At 42.7% G+C, this 21,363-nt stretch overlaps 1 protein-coding gene across 1 annotated transcript; it reads right to left on the reverse strand.

Annotated features, from left to right (window-relative positions):
- Nucleotides 1-362: 362 nt before the first annotated feature.
- Nucleotides 363-8,728, reverse strand: Esm1 (endothelial cell specific molecule 1). Its single transcript, XM_006983660.4, has 3 exons — nucleotides 8,111-8,728; nucleotides 4,597-4,749; nucleotides 363-771 (listed from the first exon to the last, which is right to left on the reverse strand). The coding sequence occupies exons 1-3, from the start codon at nucleotides 8,409-8,411 to the stop codon at nucleotides 668-670; spliced, it is 558 nt and encodes a 185-aa protein (XP_006983722.1). The 5' UTR covers nucleotides 8,412-8,728; the 3' UTR covers nucleotides 363-667.
- Between the last annotated feature and the right edge of the window lie 12,635 nt (nucleotides 8,729-21,363).

The following is a 21,363-nucleotide window of genomic DNA, read 5'->3' on the forward strand; positions in this document are numbered from 1 at the left end:
CAACCCTACCCCATCAGGTGCAGGTAGCTGTAACAAGAGCATTTCCACTTAGGGCAGTTGTTCAGACTCCCCGGTGAGCTTCCAATATCTCACTTCCTTCAAGGCTTTTCTGATCTTGTTTCCCCAAATTAAAACAAACGAATCAATTTTAAGCTACCACAAGGAAGAGCCAAATGTTATAATTCCCTACTTTCACTACGATCCCCGTCCTCTCTGGCTCCTAGCTCTTTCTTCAACCTGTATCTCAACAAGAATGTACACCCAAGTCGAAGAACGCACGGTTTCTCCAGCTTTGATCGGGCTACTCAGTGACCATAAGACCATCTTATAAGACCATCTTAATTGCATGTTTAGTTCCTTAGTTCTCTCTCTCTCTCTCTCTCTCTCTCTCTCTCTCTCTCTCTCTCACACACACACACACACACACACACACACACACACACACACACACCAGATCTATATGCATTTAAATATTTAACAAAAAGTGTTCAGTCATATGTGTTTTATGGGTTGTATATAGCCTACATTTTTTTTCTGGATCCACTCTGAATCACACTTAATCTCCATAAATTACACGTTCATAGTCTATGCTCTAGACAGTTCTTAAAATGTTGGCTGAATGTTGGTCATTAAAGTGGAGCCGTCTCTTGGCAAACCCCAGCCAGGATCAGCGTGGATTTAACCATTTCATTACAGAGGGCCGAGCAGCATTTCCTTCAACGAGCTCTTCTCTCCCAGCATTGCCATCTCCAGATGCTGCTGCTTCACGATCTGAAATCAGAAGGCACACATATCATGTCCAGACATCTGTAAGCCAAAGATCAGGCATGGATTTATTTTATTTTGGTTTTGTCTTTTAATGAAATTTAAAATAAATCTTTGATTGAGAATTCTCTGCTAACTCTACTGAACAGCTCTGAACTGACCCTCTTTGCGACATTTCTGTCTATATACCCACCCTCACCTACCCTTATGGTATACATGTAGCTCTCCTGTCCCGACATCATCTCACTCTGTTCCTAGAATTCCAGCTTCAGAAAAGCAGGACCTTCTTTCATCTACTATTTCTTCTACTTGCTCACCTGTATCCCCAGCATGGATAGCAATGCTTGGAGTATGATAGATGCTTAATACATACTCAGTGAATGACCAAATGCTGCAAGAACAGATCCCTAGAAAGGATTTTTATAATCACGGGCACAAAAAAAATAATGAACTTTCTGGTATGACTCCAGAAGACAGCTATCTCACCCACTCTTTGTACAAGAAAGGTTTATAAGATCTAGAATCTTCTAAAGTGAGATTTTCTGCTTCTAAAAGGAGCGAGACATGCTTGTATCCACAGTGTACCTCCTAAAATAGAATGGTGCAAGATTAATGTGGCTCGGCAGACAAATGGGTATAGAGCATTCTTATGCCTCACCTAACTCACTAAAAAAATGGGACTCATGGATTTCTGTTCTTGGACACTGACTGCCAAAAATAAAAAATAAAAATTTAGAACTGAGGCAGGTAGGATCAGGAAGCCCACCTGTCAAGAGAGCTATTGCCATCAGCAGGTAGCAAGGAGAAGAAGACCCCATGCAGTTGGAAGAACCTATGATGGTGGACTTGAGAATCAATCCATCTGCTCTCAGCAGGTAGCAAGGAGAAGACGACCCCATGCAGTTGGGAGAACCTATGATGGTGGATCTGAGAGTCATTCCATCTGCTCTCAAAGCATGGGCTCAGATAGATGGGTTTGTACAGTGGTAATGCGAAGCCCACAGCAGAACTGAGGAGCCGTGTTCTTCCCGGTAGACTCCAGCACACAGACAGGCAAATCCCCTGTAGACAAGGCCCAGAGGAACAGGGCAGCCTGTCTGTATTTTTCAGACCTTCTTCACTCCCTCTTGAACCTGAGGTTGACTAAGATGACATGGGTAAAAGTCTTTGAAATATCATGGATCCAAAGAGAAAGAGAACCAACTGCTTTTCTTTTCCATTTCCAGGAAGAACCTCCATGCTTAGTTTTGGTTAGTGTGTAGCTTAACACATAATGACCATCAGTAATACAGTATCTTTCTAAGACTTCTTTATAATAGCCAAGACATCAGCACCGTTTGCAAACAAACTAGAGAGTGTGGCAAACGCCTGTGAAAGAGCCTGCACAGCCAAAGGGAAATTGCCAACAGGTCACAGCAGGAGGGACTTTGGTACGCCGTCTCTAGTTCCCATCAGGTAGACTGTTGCAAGCAGCCATCACTGGCTCCCAGAGCCATTGAAGGGTCCCAACAGAGTGGTGGAGGTGGAACTCATCCAGTGCACACAAAGCCTTGGCTTCAGTCTCCAAGACAACAAAAATCAACCAAACAAAACAAAAACAACAAAGATAGGCAGCAGAGTCAAATGCTGCCCTGTGAGAAAGATGTAGGTGCAAACTTAAGTTAAGAAGTTTTGTGTAAATTGTTACTTCACAGTTCTTTGTAACCTGTGGTTTTAAGAAAGCAAAGCAAGCGTCAGGCACAGGGGCACATGCCCAAATCCCAGTGCTCAGGAGGGAGAGGCATGTATTACTATGAGTTTGAGGCCAGCTTGGTCTACATCCTATCCCTGGTCAACCAAGGAGACATAGTGAGACTCTGACTTAATTTTTAAAAAGAAAAAGAAGAGATAAAAGAAGCTAAAAATGCTTGAGGTGGCTAGGTAAACTGAGAAAATAGATCTCAAATCTGTTCTGTAAGCGGCTCCTTTGAAGCCTTTCCAGATGTGAGAGGCAGCTTGGTGGTCTCCATTGATAGTTTCCAGGTACCGGGAGGATGTGAGGAAGAGGGGAACCAGTGAGTACTGGTCTAATCAAAAGGTTCTGGAGCTGGATGGAGGCTGTGGTTATGCAATACTAGATATGCTGAGGACCCTGATGGATTTGTCTTCAAATGTTATATGAAAATCCCATCAACACCTATTCGTCTTAAGCCCCACCCTTTTGCTTTGTCAAAGACAACAGAGATAAATCACATGATTTAATCTGTTGTCTCAGTTTCCAGATTAATTGTCCACAAAGACATTCATCTGTAAGTTAGGATTTAACATATAAGACCGGAGTCGTACTTAAAACTACCAATTGACTTGTCTGAAGATGGTAACAGAAGAAATAAGCATATTTGCTGAATTTCACACTTTATTTTAAGGGCAAAGGGCCAGAAATACAACCTAAATAAAATGGATTTGGGTGACTGTTTTCTGTCTGGAGGAGGTAGAGTTTATTGATATTAATAAGCAGCAGCTGTGGCTAAATTTTGAGGGTTTAAGAGTGAGGTTTTTCTTTTCTTCAAATGACCCCTAATAAGGTTACAAGGTTGTGACTCTGTGCAGTCACAACCTTGCCTTTTAATTTTATCTTTAGCTATGGATGGAGGGTTATGTGAGTATTTTGGCTGCAGAAGCAAGAGCTCCTCTGGAGCTGAAGTTACAGGTGGTTATGCGCTGCTTGATGTGGGTGCTGGGGATCGAACTCGGGTCCTCTGGAAGAGCAGTGTCTGTTCACCACTGGCCATCTCTCCAGCCCCAAGAATTTGGGGTTTTTTTAATTACTTAATTTTTAAGCATCATAGATAGATAGGTAGATAGATAGATACATACATACATACATGCATACATACATACATAGATACAAGATAAATACATAGATACATAGGTAGGTGGATAGGTGGATAGGTAGATAGGTGGATGATAGATAGGGATATAATCTGATTATAAAATGATTAAATGAAGCCAATTAACATATCCATCACCTCACATATGTATAACTTTCATATTTTAAATCTATTATTTTAATAATTTTGAAGCATATAACACATTTACCATTCTATTCACTGGCAGAATAAGGTCTCATGACAAATGCTACCTCATGTGTTGACTTCTTTTGGTACGGTCATGTTAAATGAGCTCCGTTTTCCTTAACAGATTTCCATGTGCTTGGCCACTTAACAAGATAGGCAGATGAGAGCATAGAACCATCTCAGAGCAGTGCTCAGCTCTGGCCGGGACCAGTCAGCAGCATGTAAGCTCCAGTTTTCCTGGTCCCTGGATCTCACCACGGGGATTAATTCTTACCAGCTTCAAAATCCATAAAAACACAATTATTCTATTTTATTGTTTCCATTTGATGAAGAAGGAGGAGGGAGGAGGAGAGAGAAGGTGGGCAGAGGAGGGAGAGGAGGAGAAATGGTCTGTAGTTTTTATCGTGGCTCTTAAAGCTGGTCCAACAAATACCTCACTGCTCTCTTTCTATGTGGAGTTGGGAGAGAAATAGTTTTGTCTAGAGAGTCTATAAATACAGATCGCTAAGAGTCCAAGAACTTTGCATATCTTGGTCGGTTGCTTTCTATGAAAACAGATTTGTTTTCAGTAATTCATTAAAACGTAGTAAACTTTATGAGAACCCATAGTATCCTCAGAATTATCAATGAGATTTGTTTTGAAAATAGCAACAGCAACCAAACTCAACAATCTTTCCCCTGAGGAAAACAAAGAAACAAGCTCCTTCAGACAGACCCCAAATTCTACTCACTGGTTTCTACATTGATTCACACTGAGGCCAAGGTCACCGCTTACCTGTGTGAGAGGCAACGGTCCTGCTGGGCGACTTGGCTGCTGCGTACTGGAAGAATGGAAATTCCAGACACCTCCCGGTCACCCTGTCACAGATGCCCGACTGGCAATTGCAAATCTCTTTGCATTCCATCCCAAAAGTGCCATAGGGACAGTCTGAGGGCAAAATAGGGGTTTAGAGAGATCGCTGCTTATTAGGCATAGGCCCCCTTCTCCCAGCCCTGGGTGATAGTCTTAGGATTTGAATCAATCTCCTGGACTTGGACTGATAAATGGAAATCACTTCTCAAAAGCTCCAGGGTCTGAAAGTTGAAAGTTGAAGTCATAAATGTGAAACCACATAGTAAGTCCAGATAACACCTGCCTCAGGCTTAAGCTCCTGATGTGAAAGCTTAAATTAGCTACACGTAACCAATCTCTTTATCCTCTCTTTCTTTCTTTAGTTATTTATTTTTTCAGTGTGTGTGTGTGTGTGTGTGTGTGTGTGTGTGTGTGTGTGTATGCATGTGTGTGTGCAGGCATGTGTGTGTTTAAGTGCAACTGTTCATGTGTTCACGTGTTCGTGTGTGCCTCTATGTGTGTGTGCATGTGTGCCTGTGTGTGTGTGTGTGTGTGTGTGTATTGCATATGTGAGCATTCAGGTATGTGTGTGTATATGTGTGTGTGTGCGTGTGCGTTCCACTGCGGGCCATGGTGCTCACACTCAGGACTGACAGCAGGTGCCCTTACCCACTGAGGCTTCTTGCCAGCCCCACCCTTGGAGCAGTCTTAACTAGTTCTTCTCTGCATAGATAACAGATTCTCACAGGTTATCTTGGTCACAGCTCAGTGAAGATGGGAGATTAAAGAGACATAGCCTTACCTCCTCAAATAATTTGATAGGTGTGGCGTATCTAATCTACAGTAGTTGACAGTTTACCATTTGAAGGGCTAAGAGACCCATCAGCCGACCACGACCACGAAATAACCAGTCCCCAGTCTGCTCCCACACTTACAAAGTTCCTTATCTCTCAGAACAGCTCTAGGCTTTCGCTAACTCCCCCAGCTGTTAAAAGGATTCACTAATCAAGGTCCCTGAAAAGATAAGATGCTAAGTGAGCAAGAAACCTCAGGGCTCACACGCCTGAGAGTTTGCACATCTACCAAGAACCGAAGCTTTCATAGCTTCAGTGTTTAATACTTAGACTAAGAAATGCTACAACGAAATAAAGAAGTCTGTCAAGGATTAAAAGAGCAGGGTTTGCGGCATAACAGTATCTCAAGAGGTTAACTCAGCAGCATCTGTATAGAACACTGGTTCTCAACCTGTGGGTTGTGACCCCTTTGGCAAACGTCTATTTCCAAAAATATTTACATTGCGATTCATAACAGCAGCAAAATTACAGCTGTGAAAGTAGCAACAAAAATAATTGTATGGTTTGGGGGGGCCACCACACCATGAGGAGCTGTGTTAAAGGATCGCAGCGTTAGGGAAGTTGAGAACCACTGGTAGAAGATGTATTCTTTCAGCATGGAGATGTCCTTGCTAAGGTACAATCACCCAAGCATAAAGACACGTTGTTAGCTACCCAACAGTGCATTGGACGATCAAGATGGATGTGCATTGAGTAGGTCTTTAAGGACACAGCGCTACTCTTTCCCCTGTCACTCAAAGGATAGAGGGCTCTGCTGCTACCTGCCCTCCTTACCCTGGGAAGAAAAGTCCTTAAGACAGATCTGGGAAACACTTCTGGCAGAAAAACACGGGCTTAGGATGGGACTGTCTTCAGGGATGCTGAAAATGAAAATCTCAGCCCACTTCCCAGTTCCAGGTCCAGGGTGACCCCTGATGTGCTAAGTGCTGATCAGATAGTAAACATTCTATAAATAAATGTTGGCTGCCCCATAGCTAGCCAGAAACATGGGTCAAGCACCTAAATGCTAAACAAACAAACAAACAAACAAACAAAAATCTGGAATTCACCTGCTGCAATGGAGACCCACCCACCCACTCTACTATTTCCAGCAGTGAAAAACAGTTCGAAACTGAGCTCACCAGCCATGCAGAGGATGCCAGAAAGAGAGGTTCAAAATAGATTGTTAACAGCATAGTTCACCAACCTCTGCACCACAGCTGGATTCTTTACCCCATGCCACTGTCCATTCATGACCACATTTCCAAAGGTGTTTTTATGGCAGAGGAAAAGCGGTTGGCCCACATATGCTCACTATATCATAGACGGGACTGGGTTAGCCACCTCCTCCCTAATTTCCTCATATGAGGTGCTGTTTTCTTAGCAGGTAAGCCCTGTGATTTCCAGAAAATACAATCTATTCAGTTGAAAGAAATGTATGTATGTGTGTTCACCAAAGAGAGTATTTCCTCAGCAGCCCACTTCTTCTCAGTCTTAATCAAAAATAATAAAAGCCAAAGAATAAAATTTTTCAATTTTTTTCTACAGTTTCTTTAGAAAAGGTTTTGCAGACTAAAAGATGATGAATTTATGAACTATTTTCTAAAATGAGAATTAATGAGGTTGTCCCAAGTTTGGATGAATTGTCATTCAGGCAGGGATGTAATTGTGTCTAGTACACAGAATATGAGTTATTTAGAAATTTCTCAGAACTTATTTTTTTAATTTTGGCAGCTTCTTTGTATTATACAACTGGACTGAAGTTCTAGAATGTATTGCCTTTTAATCACAATAGCATGTAATGGTGGGATTCTATGGCATCTATGTATGGGAGACTTCATAATAACCAATTCTTTTATTTTCATACATTCAAAAATATTAATTTAGTCACTAAGTTTGAAAATAAGTTCCACAGATACATCAATGAGTCATTTAATTGTGGTTTCTGTCTTAATTATAATTTCTTTTTTAAAAATCTATAAAACAGCCACTTTTTTAAAAAACAGACTTTTAAAGTTCCATTATTTCCGCTTGTCTTACGACATCTGCTATTTTCTGGCCAACTGAAAAGTTTTTTAAGTAAAATTAGATTTATTTTATACTTCAGGGGACCCTCTTGCAAGAACGTGAGTTATTTCGTTGGCTGACTTAAGCCCACCCTACGCCATAAAGTACATTAGTGATCATCAGAAATATGTTAGCTTGAGGTACTCCTCCCTGTGAACTCTTTCAAGATCAAAGGCTGGTGAAATCTGAGGCTAGAAACCACTCTAAGAGGTTATCTCTGGAGGACCTCTGTAATCGTTGGCTCGCAGGGAAAAGGACACCTAACGCATTTGTAGCAGACTACCTGTCAAGTTTCTAAAGCCTTCCAGAAAAGGAAACCGCGCCAGCTGCTTTCTCGAATCTAAATGCAGAGTGGAATGTTGCAGCCCTTGCAGTGATTCCTGCACACTGCTTTCCAAACCTCTCTGCAGGTATGCTTCTCCCTACCAAACCCACTACCTGCGTCCGTGCATCCTCCCTGGTAGTTCAAAGGAGGAAAGAAGAGGAACGGATCTCCCTAGCTGACTAAATGCCCTGAGGGAGCCCTGCCCAGTGGGAAGCAAGGAGTTGTTCTTTACCTTTGCAGATACCAAACTCGTCACCAAAATCATCCTCTTCACTGTAAAAGTGACACTTCAGTCCCGGACCGCACTTGACGCCATCCATGCCTGAGACTGTCCGGTAGCAGGTCTCTCCGGGCCCCGCTGCGCACACCTGACAGCAACCACAATCATCCAGCACTGTCCTCTTGCAACGCAGGCTGCTTCTGCACTCACTATTGTCGCACTGTTCCGGGCAATCCACCGCGTACTTGGCGCTCCAGGCCATAGCCAGGTGCACAGGTACCAGGAGTGTGGTCAGCAGCCAGAGGCTCTTCATGTCTTCCAGCTGGCTCCCGGCTCAGCTCCCTGCCGTCGCGGTCTTGGCTGGCGGGAAGCAGCCGTCCAAAGTAGTAGCTGAGCTTCTGCCTACACGTTTATGAGTTTTATACACTGTGTTGCCCGCATGCTTCCCCGTCATCAATTTCCTCAACCCAGCGGCAGCGCTGAGCTCCTGCCAGCCTCCCTTGTTTTAGTTTATGAAATCCAGGATGAAGGCTGGATTAACACGCCGCTGCCATCCAGGAATTGAAAAGCCCAAGCTGATGTCATCTGTTATGTTTAGATGGTTGTTTTGCATGAGAGCTGAAAACCTCCACTCACATCCGTCTCAAGGACTCAAGGACATCTGCGAAGGGGGAATAAAGAAGGTTGTATAGCCCCCTTCTGCACAGGAATTGCTCTGACACCAACACAACACTTAGGATGTAGCTTTGTCCCAGTGTCCCTTCGTCCCGAGGAGACTGACACAGGCATGAATCAAGCCAGAAGAAGTGTCTATCAAATAATAATAAGCACTTGGTATTTTTCCTTAATAAATAACTATGAGATCATTTGGAAGAAGAAATGGTTATATTGTGCTTTTTCAAGACTTAGAAGAAAGAAAATATTTGGATAGAGGGCTTTTAAAGATTTCTTCCTTCCTCACACGCTCCTCCTGGGTTGTTATTTCTAAAGCAATTTATGTTGTCCATATTATGCTGTCTATCATGGCTGTCACTGTGTTTAGCTAGATGTGCGACAGCTAAGCATTTTCTTTAATCAATAAAAAAAAAAAAAAGAAGTAAGGTTGTCCTGGCATTGTCTCTGAATTACTCAGTTCTGGAAAAACTTATCAGTTGGACTGCTTCTGACCCAAACTCCCTGGGGAGAAAACTCATCCATCACTGAGTCTGTTTGTCCAGTGACTGCATCCATTCAGTCCTTCCGCTCACCTCCTGGCATCTCTCAGAGCTTTTGCTTCAAACCACCAAACAAGGCACTGAGCCCAAAGAAACAAGTGAGCCAGCAGGGAAATAGGAACACAGCTCGAGAAAGGCAAGGCATGGGGAAGGGAAAACATTACCCCCCAGGAAACAGGGTCTTTCTGCCGTGGAAGGACACAGAGTGTAGCCCCAGCAAGGAAAACAATAGCCCTCTTAAAGCATTGGCTGGACCAGGGCCCTCTGACGCAAGGTTTGTGCAACAGAGGATGCAAGATGTCAGGGAAGACAGGGAAGGCCTCACACTAACTGTATGTTCAGATTTAAGCTTCCCACCCCCATTTGTCAGCATAGAAATAAAGCCACTGTCACTTGGCAGAGAAGTGACCCAGTGAAGTGGGTAACTCCTGTCTGTCACAAAGTGACTCTGGGCCATCCACAGGACCCCTCTTCCTCTGTTGAGAGCTGGGGGTGTTAGAGTGCCTGACCTCTGAAAGTCATGTGCCCTCTAAAAGACGAGCTGTCGAAGCCACAGGATGCGACATGATGATTGGGCTTTGCCAGGGTACATTTGGGGAGATGGAGGCAACAGAAACAAAAATTCAAGGAATTGGGGAAGTGGGAAATGAAGGCAATACTCTTAGCTCCCAGACTTCCCAGAATTTTCATGACAATCTAACTTGAAATACTCTATGCTCATCTCTCCTGGAGCAAACATGTACTTAGCAGGTGAGACACTCTTTGTTTGTGATAATAGGTAAGGTCTATTGAGTACAGCATGTGCCAAGTACTGTTCTTTGTACACATATAGATTAAATAAAGTAATTCATTATGTAATTAAATACACAAACTAATCCATTTTGACATTTCCATACATGTAATCATATTAAACCCTTTGATTGCCTAACCTTTAAAGGTTTTTTATTAATTAATTTCTTAATCACTCTTCCACTTAACTCCTCCCAAATCCTCCCAAAGTAAGCCACAGACTCCAATAATGCTGCCCATATACTCACAGGTATGGGACCATCCCCTGGACCCTGGTCAACCTACCAGGGGCCACACCCTTAGAGAAAACTAACCCTCCTCTACCAAGGCAGCAATGTCGGTAGCTCCTCAGCTACAGGAGAGGTAGGGACTCACACGCCTGCCTTCCCTCCATATTGAAGGGTCGACTGGCTTGATCTCGTGCGGGCAACCATAGCTGCCGAGTTCAAGTGCAGAGGTCCTATCATATCCAGAACACACTGCTTCACGCCAATCCTCCCAGACTCCTGACTCTTAAAATCATTCGGTCCCCTCGTCCACAGTTGTCCCTGATCCTTGGGGGTGCTGGGGTGAGGTATATATTTCCTGTGTGTGGCTAAGTATTCCACAGACACCTTTTCTCTGTTCTTTGACTGTTTGTGAGTTTCTGCATTAACCTCTGTCCACTACACTGAGAAAATCTCTGCTGAGGTCTGAGCAGCGCATGAATCTGTGGGTTCTATCATCCTTGCTTATTTCTCCTTCCGGTCTCCCTTTTCCATCCTATATGTCCAATAGCCATCCATTTACTTTTATTTCTTTGGTCTTACATTTCACATGTCAGGGCAAACATGGACTTGTCTCTGTGAGACTGTCAAAATGATGCTCTTAAATGTTTCTCTTTTATCATTAACTTCCACGATCCCCTCACAAAAATCTTATGAAGCTACTACTAATATGATCCCTCACTTTTTGAATGAAGAAACGGACTAAAAAAAAGGAGGTTAAATGATTTGCCCACAGCTGTCAGAGGTTGACTAGAATCATCTTAGTCTAAGGTCAGAGCCATCCTGTTGCTCATTACAACCCAATTGTGCTTCAACGGGCAATGATGCCATTGGTCTGGCTCATGATTCAAGCTGTTTCCTGTTCAGGTTTTGTTGAACATCACTTTCTGAGAAAATAGTGCTTAACTGGAAGTGTGGTAAATAATGCCTGATCTTTATAAAGATCTTACTATGGGCCAGACTAAGCTAAGCCCTTTATACAGGTTACCACATTTAGCCTTCAAAACAATGGGGAACTAGGTATTATTCATACCCCCATCCTAGAGATGAGAAAACAGATGCCTGGAGAGGTTAAGTAATTGGTCTAACATCACACAGTAAATAACTAAGTTAGGATTACATCCCTAAGACCAATGGGCTCTGGAGACTAGAATACAAACTGCAAAAACAAATACATACAGGTGACAAAAAAAAAAGTGACCCAGGTGGGTGAAGTACTGGGCTGAGCCGGTCTAAGTCAGAGAGGACACTTTCTACCTGAAGACCATACAAATCGCTCATACTTTCCATGTAAGTCAAATGAAGACCATGTTTGAAAAATGCTCTGGACAGAGAGAAAGTGTACATTAAGGGCACCAAATCCACAACACTACGGCAAACACAGTCCACAGAAAAGAGCAGAAAATAGGACTGACAGAGTTCATCAATGATGAAACTATCTCAAGGCAGAAAACCTGACAATTCATTTGGGGAGAATTATCATCACTTGCTTCAAGGACTCCACAAAACCCCATTTTGTCCCAGCAATCCTGGTGGGATTTTTATATTTCTAACTTCTCCAGCTTTTCAAGTCGGAAAGTTATACCAATGAACTCAAGGTTGGTCAGGAGATCACAGCATCACTAATCAAGAAGCCAACTTTGATCTTCAGCCAGCAGAGAGAAATGAAGGTAAAGGCATGGCTGTGATGGAGTACCTGAGGTCTGCCTGCCTGACCAGCTTTGTGCTGGCGTCTGGCACATCCTAACCCTGCCCAGCCTGTGCAACAGTTGGCAATGAGCAAGAAGGGACAAACTCTCACAGCTCTGAAAATGCAAGTTCAAGTTACAATGGGTCTGTTCAAATCACCTCTGGATCCAAAGGCTATGGTAAGTGGTCTTCCAGAAGAGAACAGAGAAATGATTTGACCAGAGAGTGTGTCAGCCCAGGGCATCCTGAACACTTCACTGTGACTTTTTCCTTGAACTCACCACCCTAACCAAGAAAATACATCGACATAGTACGCACTCATGATTTGTGTGTTGTTTTCCATGTAATGATTGCTTGTAATAAGATAACAGGGCTTTATTTCTGGACAGACCAAGATCTGGTAGGGAAGGTCCTGTATGCGTTCCGTATGCGTTCCAAACCCTCAAGAGAAAGTTCATGGTCAACTCAATTGTACCATATTAACTGTGCCTTCTGAATAAACCATCCCTACCAGATAGTGTTGATTTGGTTTAAATCAGAAAGGCAGACTCAAAAGAAAATGTTGCTAAGGAGAAAGAGGAACACTTATAAGGAGATTTTAGGTATATTAGAAGTGGTTTTCAGTTTAATTGTTTTGTATAGAGGGGGGCATCTAAAATCTCTCTGCTTCGATACCAGCTCTAACACTCCTGCCAGCACCTAGTGCACCATCTAGCACATAACAGAGCCTATTAAATGCATAAACACGACCGCCTATTTCACTCTTTGTCAGGTTGCTGACAGTCCTGGAGTCTCCTTTCTTTTTCTCAATAAAACACAAGAAATAGGAATGTCTCCCCTTTCACAATGAGTTAATGTGATGATAAGGGAAGATGTAAAGGTGTAGTTCAACTCTAACATGTTATATTTTTCTTAAAAAACAAATAGGATCCCAAAAAGAAATGAGCTAATGACTATCGCTCCCAGGCTCCACCCATCCCCCCATTCATCTCACTGTCTGCAAGATCTCTCTGTCATTCAGTAGTTCACAGAAGACCATGGCAACCAGTTCAGAATTCACCCCCTCCCCAGGAAGATTCAAACACCTCTTAGAGGCCTTCCTCATCTCATTACAACATGGTATGATGAGCCAGCTCCTCCAACTTCTGATTTAGTTTAAGAGAATTTGGTTTTGTTTGTTTGTTTATACTATCATTTTCCTAAATGACTAAAGCGTTAGTGTGGGCTCCGGAAGTCAGCTAAACATTAGAACCATCTGACACAATAAAACACAGCTTTAATAAGTAGCATTAGAGACTATTACTAGGATATTTGGAATTTTCACTAGGAATTTTGGAAAGACTGAGATTTCTGATTAACATGAGAATCATAGGAAATGACTGAGCTATTTTGTCTCTCTAATAACATGGTACTTCCCTTGCTTGACCTTGAACTGACTCTTTTATATTATAATAAAATATTGATCGGGACCATCCTGAGTAGATTCATCAGCTTGTCTAGTGATGAGGGTCTTGGCCTTTTCTATGACATAGGCAAAATGATTGATGTAAAAAGAATTTTTTTTTTTCAGAACCAAGGTGCAAGACTAACTTCTAAGCCCTTTACTTGGGATGAACTGGCAGCTTCAGACCTGTGCTTCCATCTGATGTCAAAATATAGTGGCTTTATTAGCCCTGGATGCTCAAAACAAAGGACCATCTTGTGACTTTCTAAAAAAACGAAGAGGTGAGGAAAGGGGGACTTTCTTTTTGTCAGCTGCCATGGCCGTTGTGACGTTTGCAGGACTATAATCTGAAAGATGAGTCAACATGGCACCCAAGGGTGTCCCCGTGCACACCATGGCTCAGTCAACAGACTATCTGCATCACAGGAGGCTGGGAGCTTGTCAGAAACAGCACAGCCGAGGATCACAGCTGGGCATGTCCGCTGTAGGACAAATAAACCAATAAACCAATGAATTCTCAGAAACTCAGAGCTTTGAGAAGCCACCAAACTAATGATTTTTTTTTTCAATCATATCCCATCATTTTAGTAGGATTAATACACAGAGATTGCTCTGGGGATTTCTAACAGGGAAAAAAAAACCCTATCTGTAAGGGATCCACTTAAGATTTTTAATTATATAATGCTCATGAATTTTTTTATCACTTGTCACTGACTCGGAGATGTGCATATCTTCACACTGTCATTACCTATATGTACACAGTCAAACCTTCAAGATGGATGTCAATTATTCAGAACAGATTCTCAAAGATGCCAGTGAGAGTTATCATTTAAGGAATGCTCTGACCCTATAGCCATGGGATCATCTACTTAAAAAATAAATAAATAGAGACATTAATCCTGAAGGCTCAGATATGAATGTCAATTATCTTAGGAATGTTTGAACCATTACTAAATTTAATGTTTCTTCTTCTTCTTTAAAAAAAATTTTTAATTGTGCATTGGTGTTTTGCCTGTATGTATGCCTGTGTGAGGGTGTCAGATCTTGGAGTTACAGACAATTGTTAGCTGCCATGTGGGTGCTGGGAATTGAACCCAGGTCCTGGAAAAGCAGTCATGCTCTTAACCACTGAGCCATCTCTCCAGCCCCCTTATGTTTCTTCTTATGAATTTACAAACTTCATGTAAATAAGACAAAAAGTGCTTTAAACAATTATAAGTTTTAAAAAATCCAAACAATACATAAGTTGTATTATGTCAGAGTTTAATTGGATGAATGCTTTCCTTCTTTAACAGACACAAACTAACAGACACACAGACTAATGACTAATAATCACCCTGTTGACATCTTAGAATCAATGAAATGTGGTAGTTATTGGTCTGCTTAGCAGTAGAATGCATTCCATTTTACCCATCTTTAATCTCCTTCTAGAGCACTACGTTATGAAATCTAAAACCTTACTCTTGCAAGCTGCCTGAAAAACATCATCCTAACTTGATCTGACTAGAAGTATTTCGGGGTTAAGATGCATGTGCTGTAAAACTCAATTTTAATAGCTCACTCTTGGTTCCAAAGCACGCTCACACATCCCAGTTTACGTCTCTAGCAGTAGACCAGAAGCCTGAGTCCCTGCCGCCATTTCCTGGACAACATGCTGTGCCTACCTTCCTCTGTAAATATATTTAGGAAGTACTCACTGAATAAAACACCAAACAGTGCTCTCAAGAATGAAAAGAATTCAGTAGTTCTCGAGGTAGCAAATCAAAATTTCAACTTCCGTGTAGTCTAGTTTAGAAAGCTGGTCTGGAAACCAACCATTTCTGCCTAGAATTGCATTGTTGAGCACAGACACTTGCTGTTTATCAATATTAATGCTTTATTTTTTTAATTTAACATGATAAAACTTTAAGGCTATGAATGATCACCTTCCAGGTATCCTCCTCTCTCTTCTAGACTAAAATTAAGAAAACGTAGGGTACTTGACCTGAAGGGAACTTGAAAGAAGCTGAAGAGAAAGCCAATGAGTAATGCTGTTTGGGGGGGGGGGGATAAGTGTGAGAGACTCAAGGCATCACGCTGTCCATTGGATCTATCTGTGACTGGAAACGAACTCAAATATTTCTCCCTAAACGACAGAATGCCTGTGAGCTATCCTCATTCAATGAGGAGAGCTGAAGAGCTGAAGAGTGGTGCTTTCTTCCATGCGCGTTCCCACAGAGGAGAGACTAAGGAGGTAACAGAGACCTTCAGTACCTGAAGAGAGGATACAGGGAGGGAGAAGACCGACCCAAGCCCTAAATATGCCCAAGCTGAGCTAGAGTATACCCAACTCAGAAAAAGTCTGACATGAGGAAGAGAGGAGCTCAGGGACAAATGGTCTCCTCAAATGACAAATCAGCTTTGCTGTGTTTTCTAATTGATAACTTGACAGTAACATTTATCTTTAAGTAAATATAATTTAAGCCAAACAAATTATTTACAAATAAAATCATGTACATCTAAAGCAAGTATTCTCTAAAGCGCTTTAGTTTTTCTTGATCTTGCTCTACAGTAGTTACATTTATAAGTACCTTGTAAAAAACCCCCAAGATTTGTTTCCATAGACAACAATTAGGACTTATTGTGTGTCAGTGTGTCCAGGTCAGCCGTTTTGGAGACCTTTATAAAGTGCTGCAGACTGGCTGTTTTATAAACAACAAAACTCTCTAGAACACGGTTCTGGAGGCTGAAAGTCCAAGATCAGGATGGCTGGGTTTCCATGAGTCCCTCTTCTGGCTTATCCTTTCAATGATCTCATCTTTCAATGATGCCTCCCTTGATTTCCCCCTAGGTCAGATTTCATCCCTCACCCAACCTTGCATGTCATGTCTGTTCTTCTTCTATAGCCTCTACAGGGCAGGTACCAGGAAACAAAGCCAGTTCTGTGATCAATGGCATGGTCCTCATAATGCCTGCCTCAGATCTTACATGCCCTAGAAGTTCATGGCATAGTATAGCCTTTAGGGGAGAAAAAAGGCAACTTTTGGAGGGTAGCATGAAAAACACAGTCTTCCAAGTGACAGTGAGTGGGAGAGCCATGGGCACCCTAACTTTCTCCCAGCCGCACAGGGGGTTAGGGAACGGCACATAGGGGATGCTCTCTCCCACCACCTCTTTTCAAACAAACATGCTGAAGGCCACTGCAGTGTCAAATTACTACACATTCATGGAAGATGACACATCACTATCTATTTACCCTTATTCTGCCTCCCCACTGCACCAAGATCATCACACTTTATGACTCTCCTCTGAAATTAAGGGGAAGCAGAAGCCACCGATTTATCCATCATGTAAAATACACACCTTGGAGTCAGACTACCCAAATTGGAACCCTGAATGCACAGTTGTTAACAGTGTCGTTTGTATCGGAACCTAGATCTCCTAGATGCAAAAAGGGACAGGAGAAGGTCTGCTTTCTCGAGTTGTTCTCACATCTCGGTGCCTGGCAAATAGTGATCACTCAAAATATATTGGTGATGATGTGGACTATGGTTAGGACTCCAAGAGACTCCCCTGATGTCCCGGTTCCTTATAAACCAATGATTCTTGGTGTCCTTAAAGCACCAGAGTGGATGGACATTGAGAAAAAGAAAGGAAGTGGAGAAGGTCATTGGGATGTGACAGACGCTTAGGCTGTGTCCTTGCCCACTAAATTTTACAATAAGTTTGCCAGGGGTAGGAGAGGTGGACAGAGCTCAGTCTATACAACAAAAAGTCAATGTTCTCTCAAACTACTGTAATGGTTTCTTTTAATAGACTCACCCTTTCACATATATATGGAAACCTCAATATTGGTCCAGGGTTTTGGGGGTTTGGGGATACTGCAGAATCCAGCTGAGAGCCTGAAGGCCGGGAGTGGGCTTTATTTATAACACCCCAGCAGTTTCCAAGGGACTGAAATAACAAGACCTTGGATGAGATGAGTCATACAGATTCACAGGATCAGAGAAGTCAGAGAGGATCAAAGGACGGATGAGCCTTCCAGCTCACTGCCCCTCAGCAACGAAAAGACTCATTTCACGGAGCTTTCTCTAATCTGTCCCAACTAATTTTTCAAGGATCGAGTCTAGAAGAAGGTTCAACAGGAGACTTAGTTGCTATAGCCACTTGGATCTTAGACAATGGGGATTTCAGTGGGATAATGAAAAGCCTCATGTCATAATTCCTTCCCCCAAACAAAATGAATGAAAGTCGAAGCCCTCTTTAGGAGGGAGGGATGAAAGACATAGCTGAGCAATTTCCACAGCATTCAGAAATAAATATAGACCTCACTGAGCATCATAAATAAGTAACTGATCTAGTCAAGTGTAGTTACATAACTATGTATCTGCTAGGCATGCCTGTCTGTTTGTTTTTTCTCTTTAATTCTCTGTTCTATGATGTCTGCCCACAGAGATCCAATGGGGTGTGATGTTAATGTAAAATACACTGGTCATAACTTACAGCATGTGTCTCACTCATCATCTCACCTTGTAATAAAGGTGAGAAGTGTTCGGTGGGCATGGTCTCGTGAACTGACGGGCAAGATGATCGTCGGGACTCTGGGAGCAGGTTGATGATGAGAGAGCTATCTGTGTTTGTTTCCACGCCCACTTCTCTGGGCTTCTATGCAGTTAACCTAGTGTAAAGGGCAGTATAGCCCACATAGACCAGATCTGGCAAGTCAGGCCTGGCTGAGAAGACACATTGGGTCATCCCCACCCCCACCCCCACCCCCCACCCCCCACCCCTGTCTAAAGCAGTGTACAGAAGCCAAACGGAACTAGACTTGGGATGGCACAGCCTTCCAGCAACTTCTGCGGTGTGAGAAGAGACTGGACACAGAGTAAGATGATCTGTCAGTACCTCAAATCCAGCCCAACCTCTCAACTCAGCAATCCATTCTTGGGAGACTCTGACCTTCCTGGGGTGATGGGAGCTGAGGACCATGCCGTATGGCTCTGGGATGCCACAGCCAGCTGCAGAATTCCCATATCAGCCCCTCTGCCAGCACGATCACAACTGGCCAGGACTGGTCCCTGAAGGCCTCCATTGGCTACCTCTATTCTGGGAAGGCCAGCAGGTTCATTTCTCCAAGGTAAGCCACCTTTTGTCACAAATCCTCCATGAAATACTGTCCACCTCATCCCTGTCTGTAGTGAGATAAAGAATCTATAGCTTCCCGTCTAAGCACAAAGTGTGACTTCCTTATGTGTGACATGGGTTTTCTCTATTTGCCAGCACCCATCCCAAATACAATCTCTCCTTTCCTGCCCTATTCTGTGCCTTGTGTGTACTATACGTTACCCAGAATCCATTGCCCTCCAGCGTTTGGTAGCTTGGCATGAGAAGAAATTGCAGATGATCCAAGTAGGAAAGAGAGCCCAGGACAGGTCTTTCCTGGCTCTTTTGGTTTTTGGTTTGGTGTGGTTTGGTTTTTCAAGATGGGGTTTCTCTGTGTAGCCTCGGCTGTCCTGGAACATGCTTTGTAGACCAGGGCTGGCCTCGAATTCAGAGATCCACTTGCCACTACCTCCTGAGTGCTGGGATCAAAGGCATGCACCAAGACTGCCTGGCTCTTTCCAGGCTTTAGTCTACATTCTCCTGTTTTGCGGGCCCTCCTTTGATGGGAAAACAGGAGCAGCAATAGCCTCTTTTTAATCATGTGTCCCCAAGTGCCTACAGTCCCTTGCCCTGCTCACACCTCTGTGAGGGTGCCCTTTATGAAAATGTATCCGTTTGAAACACCTAAGTGAAATCTGTTTCCCGATAAGAATTTATTAGAGTAGGTATCATTCAGTCTTAAGATCCTGTAATTCTATACTTGTGGTCTAAGCAGGATGTTAAAACATCCTGAAAGAAATACAGTATAAACAGTAGAATCTTGATTTCCATAATTAGGTGAGATATTCTGCCTCCCTCTCCCCAAAATCATCTGTGAGTTATTTCTCTAACTCAGGAACTTAGTGTTATAAAAGGATTTGTGAATATTCATTGAATCTAGTTCTAACAAATCAACTAAATAGTTACCTTGAAAAACACATAAGCTTTCAATAAAATAATATGATTTGGACTTGGGTGAGAACATGGTATTCACTCATTAAGTGATGATAACAAAATAATAACTGTTGTAGACTCATGCCAACTCTCTGTGTGTTTTTTTACTTACATTGTTCACATTCTGGTACTTTTTCTATGTGTGTTCTGCGCCCAGGACTCCATTCTCCATCTATAAAATGTGTTTTAACAGAGACTGTGCCTTTGTTACTGAATTACTATAGAGAATCCTCTTTGCTCTGATCCACTTGGCAACATGTTGGCTGCCTGCTTGTTTAGTCTCTTGCTTTCCCACAGGAAGAGTAATCTTATTTAGTAATTTGAATATATAGCTCACAATGTCAATTGTTGCCAGTAGTTACTGTCGCTACTTTTTAAATTGAGAATTAAGATATTTGTCCCAGAAAAAAAAATAGTTTCAAATAAAATACTGTTTTATTGTGTGTTGGGTTTTGACCCACAGATTTTTCCCATCAATTTTCTGAGCCTTCCTCCAAGGGAAAGGCACATAATCCCTCTCACTAGACTCCCCTAGTTTCTGATTGCTTCTGGCACATTCACAAAACAACATCCTGGGGATCAAAGGCTTAAGATTACACAATGAAGAATGTTCTAGATGTCTGGAAATGGAAAGCCTACATTCCTCTAGGAGAGTTTTCCTTCTTCCTGAATCGTGAATTCCTAAACCCTCCTGGTCTTCTGGAACTTGGAGCCCTCTGATTTGGCTTCTACAAGCTGCTGTGGCTTTGACTGGGACCGACTCCTTAGCATAAACTGTTCCCTGATGCTGCAGCCTGCCGCCTTGGACCCTACTGAGGGAGTCATCGAGTCATTGGGCCTCTCCCCTAAGACTCTGACTCCATATGACTTCTGAAATCAAGTTAGAGGCACAAAGGTCATGTCACTGAGAGGTGACCTTTCTTCCTAATGCCATGCTGGGTTACTATCTAGCTTCCTACAGTTTCCTTCCCCCATATTGCATGTACGTGTCTATGTGTGCATGTGTGTGTAATTGCTAATGTAATCTGTAGAAGAGTAGCCCAAGACTGGCCCTGGGATGTTCAGGCCCTGTGATTTTTTTTTTTTTGCTTCTTTGGAGAGCCGTTTAAATCATTTTAGTATAAAGAATACTTCCCGAGTACAGACCAAACTTTAAAATAGTTTTCCAATCACCTCCCCATAAAGCATTCACATATTAAGCAGAAATCTATCTGCCTTAGCATTTCTAGTGTGGCCATTTGAAACATCTCCCAGGCAAGAGCAGTTCAAGGCCTTTGGGCTTATTTGTAACAATCTGCAAAATCAGAACATCACTCAACACCCATCTTTACCTGTGCAACACATATTCTCTTGCCAAACTTTCTCATTCTGCACCAGCACACATCTCTGAGACACCTCCCTCTCAGAGACCCCGTCTGCATCCTCAGATGCTCTTGTTGTTTCGAGACAGGGTTTCTCTGTGTAGCTTTGAAGCCTGTCTCTCTCTGTAGACCAGGCTGGCCTGGAACTCACAGAGATCTGCCTGCCTCTGCCTCCTGAGTGCTGGGATTAAAGGCGTGCGCTGCTGCCACCACCCAATTCAGAGGGTTTTTTTTTTTTTTAATAGCTAAGAAATACTAAATGAGAACTCATTAGAAAATGAACACTTCAAAATGTTCTCTGGCATGGGTGGTGTTTCCTAACAGTAAATCCTTGGAGAGGAGAGCAGTGAAGGAAAATGAGACATTGAAACTAGAAAAGGAAGGGTCCCCACAGCCCAATCTCACCTGCTTTGAAACTGGGGGTTGA

The sequence above is a fragment of the Peromyscus maniculatus genome, chromosome 15, assembly GCF_049852395.1.
Source record: "Peromyscus maniculatus bairdii isolate BWxNUB_F1_BW_parent chromosome 15, HU_Pman_BW_mat_3.1, whole genome shotgun sequence".
NCBI lineage: Eukaryota > Metazoa > Chordata > Mammalia > Rodentia > Cricetidae > Peromyscus > Peromyscus maniculatus.

Bases quoted from the DNA above. Each gene is read 5' to 3' on its own strand.
- Esm1 (XM_006983660.4), bottom strand. From the start codon at position 8,411: ATGAAGAGCCTCTGGCTGCTGACCACACTCCTGGTACCTGTGCACCTG. The intron at 4,750-8,110 runs GTAAAGAACAAC...TTTTGCCCTCAG, and splicing joins CGAGTTTGGTATCTGCAAAG to ACTGTCCCTATGGCACTTTT. The intron at 772-4,596 runs GTAAGCGGTGAC...TTCTGATTTCAG, and splicing joins GACCGTTGCCTCTCACACAG to ATCGTGAAGCAGCAGCATCT.